This window comes from Olea europaea, chromosome 10 (genome assembly GCF_002742605.1).
Source record: "Olea europaea var. sylvestris chromosome 10, O_europaea_v1, whole genome shotgun sequence".
Taxonomy (NCBI): Eukaryota; Viridiplantae; Streptophyta; class Magnoliopsida; order Lamiales; family Oleaceae; genus Olea; species Olea europaea.
The window spans coordinates 27,026,730-27,036,720 of record NC_036246.1 but is presented as its reverse complement, the minus strand read 5'-3'; the positions used below and the strand labels follow the sequence as shown (position 1 = coordinate 27,036,720).

General features: G+C 34.5%; 1 protein-coding gene across 1 annotated transcript in view; it reads left to right on the top strand.

Moving 5' to 3' along the window:
* The first annotated feature begins 9,305 nt into the window (after positions 1 to 9,305).
* LOC111400473 (plant intracellular Ras-group-related LRR protein 1-like) overlaps positions 9,306 to 9,991 on the top strand; it is a 3,573-nt gene continuing 2,887 nt past the window's right edge. The window contains exon 1 of the mRNA XM_023027887.1: positions 9,306 to 9,990. Within this exon, the coding sequence (XP_022883655.1) occupies positions 9,598 to 9,990 (393 nt within the window). The 5' untranslated portion in view covers positions 9,306 to 9,597. The remainder of the gene's footprint in view (position 9,991) is intronic.

Genomic DNA, 9,991 nt, shown 5'->3' with positions numbered 1-9,991 from the left:
GATATAGGAAATGCTAGAGGTACATAATTTTTGGTACATAGGGATGTCCACCCTCTCACATGAGTAGGGCCCATTCGAATAAAATATTTGAATAGACCCTACGTCATGTGAGAGGGTAAATATCCTTATGTATAAAAAATTACGTACAATAATCCTCATCCACGGGATACTGTGAGGACGTCAAGTCATCTCATATTGGACATGCGGATTAGTTTCACTTATTTCGTTTAGTTGTATCAACTATTTTATGTTAAGGCATTTTAAGCATTAACAATCGTGGCATTGACAATCGTGGGATTGTGGAGGGTTTTCTAGTATTTTAATCTTATTTAGTTGGTATTAAGTCCCTCTTTGGTATCCATTTTTTAAATCAGTTTATACTTCTACCTATTATTTCGATATACCAAGAAGGATGTATGGTGGAGCACCAAACAACGCTAAACATATGTCAGATTGTGAAATTTTTCTAGTATTTTATTCTATTTCCTTGATATTTAGGCCATGTCTAAGCTCCATTAATTTGGAAAAATGTATTATGAAATAGTAATTGATGAAGAATATGTAATTAAAATAATATTATTTTAATAAATATCGTGTGGTTAAAAATGAGTACTGTAAAAATAATAATAAGAAGAATGTAAAGTAAAGGATGGCAAATAGGGGCCTAACCTCTTCCAAGTTGTAATTATTTTATCATTGTCTTTGGTTGAATTATAAAATCCTCAAATGTCAATCCAATGTTCGATCTTTCGCAGTTCAGATAACTATTTTAGGTTAGGATGTTATTTAATTCTTGACATTTGCGTTGTATCAAATTTTCTTAAATAATTTTATAGAATTTTAACTTTACTTTGTTTTCATGTTTAGAATTAGATTAAGCTATTTGAAATTATGTAATTTTTGACTGTTAAGAGTTCACTCATTCGTTTATTTACTATTTAGCCCACTAATGTTATCATTTTGATCATCCAAAGACAAGATAAACTAACGCCTCAATTGAATGAAAATCTGAAAAATATCTGAACAATAATCCTCAGTTATTCCATGATCTACCTAAAATGCCCTTTTATTAATTAATATGAACAAATTGCTCAGAAATATAGAAAGTTTCTGAATTCTGAACAATAATGCTTTTTTATTCCACAATTGACCTAAAATGCCCTTTTATTAAGGAAAAATTGCAGGTTCCAAACTTTTGCATTTTTAGTAGACTTTATCTTAATTTTCAGTTTGTGCTAGCGGAGGTTCCAAACTTTTGAGGAATATACACTAAAGTCCAATTTGATGGAAACCGTCTATAAAATCAATAGTTGATCAAGGAAAGTAGACTTTAACCAAATTAAAAAGGGTAAAAATGATAATTTTGCATATTATATCTAAAATAAGTTAAAAATTAAATTTAGAAAAAAAAAATAATCTAAAACTCATCTTCCACCCAATAACCCACTACGAACCAGAAAAATTATCGACCACCGCCAACCATCCATTTAGCCGGAACTTCATCTCCTAGCTGGTGCTCTCAATCTACAACACATCCCATACAATTAATTGGACAAATAACAATACAATAAAATCAAAAATCAAATTGAAAAACCAAAAAGTCGCACGACTTAACCCCTCAAAACCGCTACCTATGGTCACACCCATGGTCGTGCCTAACTGTCTGTAGTCTCCAACTGAAATTTTTTACAAGTGCATGTGTCATCAGTCAAGTCTACCATATATGTCGTATTACGTGCACATTCCACAGAGAAGTGTGACTCGTTCGGTGGTTCGACATTCAACTGCCTCACAAGTTCTGCAGCCTTAAATAGCCTTTCTTCTTGCGACGGGGATAGCACGCTCGTGCAATTCTGTAATTCCATACGTCGATCGTGAAATCACTGCTACAACTTGGTATGAATATTCTCAATCAGTGCAAAGATGGGTAATTCTTGATCCTTCTTGAATAATGCATTGAGAGACTCCACCTTGTTTAACGTCATCATGTTGTATCGATGTCTTAGAAAATATGAGCGCGCCCAATGTTCAATCTCCATTTTCGTTAGATAATCTCATGCCTCAAATGGTTTACTTCCTATTTCAACCATGAATTTATTATAATTTTCAACACTGTAAACTTCAGCCGCTCTCCTGAATAATGAAACGATACCTTTGCCCTGATACATATTCTTCATATTGCCTTGAATATAGTACATGCAATACCCATGATGTGCATCAGGAAAAATTTAACGATACATTTATTAAATATGGTTCACGATCGATTACAAATGCAAGGTCTTCAACTTTTCCGATTACTTCCCTTAACTTTGTAAATAATTGCCGCATCGACAAATCATTCTCACTATCGACTATGTCGAATGCAAGAGAGTAAATTTAGATGTTGGTATCTTGACATGTAGCAATAATCAACTTATCTTGATATTTAGATTTAAGTGTTGTACCATTAACTAGAATTAGGGGTAGCTTAGCATTTCGAAATCCCTGAATGCATTGTCCAAGAGTCACGAAGAAGAATTTGAAGCAATTCTCACCCTCCGTCTCAATGAAAAACGACGAGCCAGGATTAATTTTCTCCATGTTATGGCAATATCTGACTAATTTAGCATAGCTGTCCTCTGTAGAGCCCATTAAATTCTCAAATGCGCATTCTTTGGGCTTCTAGGCCTTCTAATAGCTCAAGATTATTCCGTACTCGACGAACGCCGTTAATGATGTCCGATGGTTTATAGATCATACGTGGATACTGAAACTTGTGCATTATCTATCGACCAATAAATTAAGCTCGGGCTTGCCTGTGATCATTTTGATGTAATCTCATTTCATAAGTATGTTCCTGTGCATACTTGTAAACTACAAAGTACTCACTCGTGTATACTTACGAACTACAAAGCACTTATTCGTATTCATCTTCGTCACTCGCAAAAGCTAACGGCAATTGTCGTCTACGCAAGTGATTGCCAACAACGACTTGTACGGTTTTTTTAATTTAAAATCAAAGTTGTATTTTAGTACAATTAGATGCATAGTTTCCTGCAAATCTTTTTTGATTTTAAATAGTTGCTGGACATACAAATCATCACTATCAGGAACCACACACGAGGAATTAGAGGACCGTCCACTCAATCCGACCCCCGAGGTCTCACCCCGCTCATGTCTCTGTCGGAATAAAGTCATCAAATCCTCATTTGTAAAAGTATTTGCATTTTCACATTCGTTGTCGTGAACTACGGAGGGAATTCTATGCTAACTATCTCTAAAATAACCGTATCATCTTCACGAGTTATGTGGACCGTATACCAAAAATCATTAGTATTGTGATCCCCTACATTCGACTCTACTTATTCACCTTCAACGACATCATTCCTCACTAAAGTCACACAAAGAGGAGTCGTGTGTTTATTGTTCAATTCAAACAGATAATTCACTTCGGCATCAGAAGAAATCTTCATAGGTGGAATTGAAATATCTTGTTCACTGAATTTAAATTTCAGTTTTATGTCATACTGAGAGAGATCGACATTCAGCTTTTTCTGTAAAACATTATAGAGCTTTGCATATGATGTACTTGATGTTATAAAAATTGGGATACCACTACATTTATCGCTCGTCCATTTTCAGACTCATCGATTTCTTTTGTCCAATTTGAAATCACCAAAGTAATAAACTAGGATTACAACCATATTTGCATGATGAAACAGAATTTTTAATTGCAAGAAAATATATCAAAGGCAATAAAAATAGAAAAAAAATGAAAAACAAAAAATTTCGAAAAACAGCCGGCTGTCTGGCCAATTACAACACCAACAAAACACACAGATAAATTTTTTCGTATATGTAGTCAAATGCTTAAAATTTTCACAGATCTATGAAAAAAATTATCTAAATTAACATTATATGTCAAAATAATTTTTATCAATTTAAACGTACAATAATTTAAAGAAAAACAAAATTAAATGTGCGTATTTTATACTTACCGATCTGATGAGATTGATATAAAAGAATTTTCAACTATCACGTTCGATAAATTTTTCGATTTTTGAGGTTGGAGTAGACGAAAGATGAGAGTATTTTTATCTATGTTGGAGTAAACAGATAACAAAAGTTTGCCGATTTTGATATTTTAAGTGGGAAGTGTTTAATTTTTAATTATTAACTAAAGTGTAATAATGTCTTTTAAATAAAACCATCTTTTGTAATTGTATAATGTACTTAAGGGTATTTTTGTCTCTTATCACTCAAGAGGCCATTGTGATAATATTAACAATCCAACAAGTCAAAGTGAAATTTCAATTGTTTGATAATACCATTTTTAAAAGTACCCAATTAGTGTAACAATAAAATTAAAATTAAGAGTTGGGAGTTTGGACCGGGTTTTGAGCGAGGACAGCGCTTTTCATCCTCGGCCCGATTTTGTGGATGGGACGGATATTTTGTCAATTTTCATCCATATTTTGAAATAGATTGAGGATTCGTTAAATGCACTGTTATGGTGTGTTATTGTTCATGTGATGCTAATTTTGTATTTACATGGCAAACGTGTCAAGAAGACATGTTTTAATTTGCACGTCGATCATTTCTTTAATACTTTCGATTGGTTGTAAGAATAGAAAAATATTCAATGATTGTAGAATTTTTTTAACTAATAATTTCGTCACGTACTTATTAGTCGATGCGTTAAGAAATCGTAGAATATGGATTAAGTATAGCTGTTTTGCTTTTAACACCGATTTAGATAGAAAACTAACCAAAATCTTCATTGTTTAATTCATTTATTCAAAATTAAAATTAATAAAACAACCAAGTCTTCTCCTTGTCAGCTCTCATTCTTCTTCTACCAATTTATTGTAATTATATTACTTTTTCCGGTAACACATTAAATAGATAGTACTAATTGAGTTCACAAAAGAAAAATATTAGGCCATGTTCTCTTTGCTGTTTTCAAACCGTTTTCTGTTTTCGATTTTTGAAAACAGTGAAAACGCGTTCTCTTCTTCGTTTTCGAAAACGAATTCTCGAAAACCAAAAAAAAAATTGTAAAGAAAACACAAAACATCAAAATCGACGTTTTGGATGTTTTCTGTACAAAATCCAAAAAAGGTTGAAATGCGGAAAACAGGAGAGAGAAATCCATTAAACCGTATCCCTTTCTCTCTTCCTTCAACCCACTCTTTCTCCTCTTCTTCTGGATGTCGGCTTCACGTTGGGAGGCGACGAAGGTGAGTGCCGATGCCTGCGCCGGTGTGGGGAGGCGATGCTGCTGTGAACAACAGCATCGCGACAGTTCACAGCAGCGTCGCTACAGATTCGTTTGCCTGTCTCCATCTCCTCTCTCTTCGACGATGACTAAGGTTTCGGGGAAGGCGAAGTTCGCATGTTGATTTTGGTTGATTTGGTGGTGGTATCTTTGATTATGGTGGTGGTGGTGTTGATTTTTGTTGATTTTGGATTCTGCGTTTCTCCCCTTTCTTCTTCATTTTCTACACTACTCCCCTCCCTGCTCATGATGTTGATTTTGGTAGATTTTGGCAGTGGTTGATGGTGATGGCGGTGGCAATGACGGTGACGGTGTTGATGGTTCATGGTGGTGGCAATGGGGTTGATTTAGGTTGATGGTTGTGTCGTGGTGGTGCGGTGGTTGATTTTTAGCAGAAATTTCGATGGTGCGATGGTTGATTTCGGTGGTCGACTGGCTAATTTTGAGCAGAATTTTCGGCCAGACTGGCCGGAATTAGGGCCAACTGTTGGGTGGGGTTTGTAGACAACATTGCGGGCTTCAAGTTGGTACTATGATCCGGTGGCTATGGTGGCCGGAAAGTGGTGGTTTGACCTTCCATAGGTGGCATGAAGTTGATCGTTGATAGTGGTGGCGGTATTGAGAGATAAGAGTTGAATTTAGGGTTCGAAGTGAAAGCGCTTTTGAGTCTCGCGTTTTGAAATATGGTTTTCTAAAATAACAAAAAGAACGCATTTTTAATATTCTCAAAATGAACACTCAAAACACAAAACTCAAAATAAATTCAAAACTCAAAATACAAAACTGAAACACAAAGAAAACAGGCCTTATTTTGCGAATATTTTGAACGAAAATATATTCTAGATATTTTACTGACAATTGGAGATAGGTGTAGACTGTAGTCCACGATCATGATATTTCCTTTTTCTTTTTAACATAAACAATAAAATTGATAAATTTTATTATGTATGTTTTCTTGATTATTTTCAACTTTCAAATTTGTTTCAATAATATTTTAAATAGTTTAATAGGGAGATTCTAAAGGGAAAATATAATCATTTCTATGTTTCGAATAGTTTTTAAGAAAATATGGACTTAAACAAGTGGGCATTTCAAGGACGTTGAGCGCTGGATAACTTTGTGTCGTGTGAATTCGGTCATGTAATTGGCGAAGTTTGAAGTCTATTATTTGAGCACGGAACTTAGTTTCCAACAATCTATTTTTGAAGTGTGTCAAATATCGATTAAAAATACATTAAGTTAATGTTGTAAACTTGAGTATACTATTTAGTTGTATAAAGAGTATAGAGCAAGGATTGACAGAATTTTCGATACCTCAATGTGAGTAAAATAATAATAAAAAATTACCCACCCGCCTCATGTTGTGTGTATTCTGTAATGTGTCTGTTAAAAAAAATAAAAATAAAAAATTATGTACTTGAATCATCACCCATAGAGCAAAACGCGACTTGGTTCAAAGAATGCTATGAATTGGCCTGTCACATCGAACATTATCTTGAGAACTATTATGGATTTGATAAATATTGAACATAAATGGCTTTTTTAGACACATGTTTACGCTTGACATGTCCAAAGGCAAGAGGTGTTGTAATTTAATATGTATTAAAGACGTTTGGAAAGCAATGTATTGGCCAACTATGAGGGATTTTTTAGGGGTTCCATGTGTAATTAATGAGATTAATTAGGAGGTAATTAATATTTAATATGAGATTAATTATGCGAAATGGATAACTGGGTGGATTAGAATAAGTTTTAATTAAGATGAGTTAATTAAATAAGTTATTAGCAATGGACTTTTACTAATTAAAATGAATTCTGATTAATTATCAATCTTTATTTTGGTTACTACTTTCTCACTCAAAAATAAAATGTTGCCGATTGCTTAATCATTTTACATAACGTTACTCATCCATCATCTAACTAAATTCAATTCGTCTACGTGGTAAAAGATTTTATGGGACGGATGAAAATTCTACCTGGCAATTAAATCCCTTTTAACTAATGTACAATACAAAGTATAGTAATTAAGTACGAGTTATGGCTATTTGGCCTAATTTTAAGTTTTCTATTTTCTTTTTATGGTAAAAAAAAAATTGAGTCATGTTACTTGTACAAAATTGGTTGACAGAGTTGGTTTACAAAATAACATCTACACCAATCATTTCAAAAATACTTTTTAAATCATTTGAAATCAAAGGTCAAGATTCTGCCAACATTTTTTTTTTCGACCATTTTTGTTAACTTGTTTTATACAACTAGATTAATTGAAAAAAGTTAAGAGAGAGACCAAAAAAGTTAGTTATTTATCTGAACACTCCCCTTGAATTCATTACTAAGAAAGGCCCAATGGACTGGAACAGTCGGTTTTCGGGTATTGCCCATTTTAGATGTCCAACATTGTAGAAGTCGGAACACAAACGTCAATATCAATGAGCGAGAAACTCGAAAAATATAATTTAGAAAATAATTTCACAAATAATCACTTAACTTTGTTTGTACAACATTTTAATTTGAAAAAAAAGCAGCAAATACAAGGAATTCCTTACCAAATTTGTACAGATGCAGATGTGACCAAACCTAGTTCGTATGTCTTTTTTCCCCATCTTCCAATGATTTCAATTCATGTATTATTTGTCAAAATTTTCTTTTAAAATTTTCTATACCTATACGTTATTGTTTCAATTTTATTCTTATAGAATTTTTTGACTTATTTAATCACTAAAATTAATTAACTTTATAACATTGGTCCTTGAAGTACCTTTCACTCATTTGTTCGCTAAAATTAAATGAAGTTACCAATTCGATGGTCAAAAAGTGAAAATAATGTCCAATTCGATGCAACACCCATTAAAATGTTATCGTGCACATATATATATTTTTTAATGATGGGAAAAATCGTAGTAATTACCCTTTTAGTGCGTATTGGGTAAACTATTGGACTGACGCAATAACTTGTAAATCACGCCAGACATGTAAATCGCACTAGATAAGTCCTATACGACAGACTCGATCGAGAAAGTATTGGTACGGAGTTATTGTGAACATATTGTTAATAAACAGATTAGCACACAAAATATGTACGATGTTTGAAACAAAAAATACATATTAAAGAAAACTATCAAAATTTTATAAATATTAGTTAACTTCAGTAAACAGCTATTCAATCTAATCATTAGCTAAAAAAATTTAGTAAACAAATCCACGAGGTTCTTCGCAGATAATCTTGCAAATTGTAACAATATGATACATATATTCTATGTTTTCTTGTACATAATAATTGTACAGGGAGAGTAATCCCTAATTCTTTTTCCACTTACTGTTACGTGTTATCATACTTGGCCAACTTACTTGAGCCTATGGCCCACTCAATTCGAACCACGTGGTGCTTTAGTCGAGGTGGTTTGTATGGTCAAAGCCCTTCATGCCGAGGCTTGTGAAGATAGTCGAAGCTCTAAAGCGAAAGTACTACGTGAGTGGCAGAAGCCCCGAATCCGAAGTTGAAGCAGAAGCCTCCGAACCATGAAGGAACGTCTTTCATGATCACTTCTCCCAAAAGATTTTCTACGTAAAGATTTTGTTAGAATGATTGATGGAACGTTTGTCATAAGTATACATGTCAAGTCTTGTCATTAGCATGAGGGTTTTGCATAAATAATAAATGCGTAGCAAGGTAGCAAGTATAAATACAAGAAACATTGAAGAACTAATGCAAGAATCAATACAAGAAATCACACTTTACTCTCTTTCATATTGCTTTACAACATAATACGAGTTCATACATACTTACATTCACATTCATGAGCACCGATTGGTAATTATTGTACAATCGGATTACGAACATCCCGTCGAATTTCGAACGTTCTCGTCCCGCATCGTTGAGCTACTCCCACGCCCCTGATTCTTTCGTCCTAGACCGTCTACGTATCTTAGAGTGTAAGACTTTCGCTCACGCGTGCACCGGTGGATCCGACATCTGCTGACAACATTTGTTGGGGTCAACACTTACCATTATCTGAGCATAACTCAATCTAATCCCTAAGAATCGTTTTCGATTTAGAACAAACTTGAGTGGCCATTAGTTTAAATTTGTGGTGGTAATTTTTACATTCAGTTTTGTACCATTTGTTTCGTTTTTCTGTTGACACCTCCAATTTTTCGGGCTTCTCGTTTGATGCTAATTCAACTTTATACACATTAATTTTTCAGATCTGCACAAGATCCCCACTGCAAATTTCAGCTCAAGAACACAAATAGTGCGACCTTTTTTGATTTTTTTCCCCCCTCTCTACAAACAAGAATTCGAGAAACCCAGTTCCCTCTTACAATCTAAGAGAACAAAAATGGATCCAAATCCGAAGAATTTCCCAATTCTCTCGTACGTTATGGCCAAGATTCCAAGCTTTAAACGCACTTTCTCCACTGCTGCTTCTGCCGCCGCTGCCGACTCCCCCGATTTCGACATCGAAAATCCACCGCAGTCGACGCCGCTCGGAGAGCAAGAACCTTATTTCGAGCTTACTGAGAAAATGCCCCACCTCACTAATCCAAAGCTCATCTCCGCCATGCGTTTGGCCGTTGCTGACGTTGCTCAGACCCGATCTGTGCTTCACACCCTCGGTGTACGCCCGGATCATGAGGCTGTAGACGCTGCACGCTTGAAATTATCCGAAATCGAGGCCGATTTGTCGAAAAGTTTGGAAGAGATAGTACTTGCTTCTCAGCCGGCGGATTCTA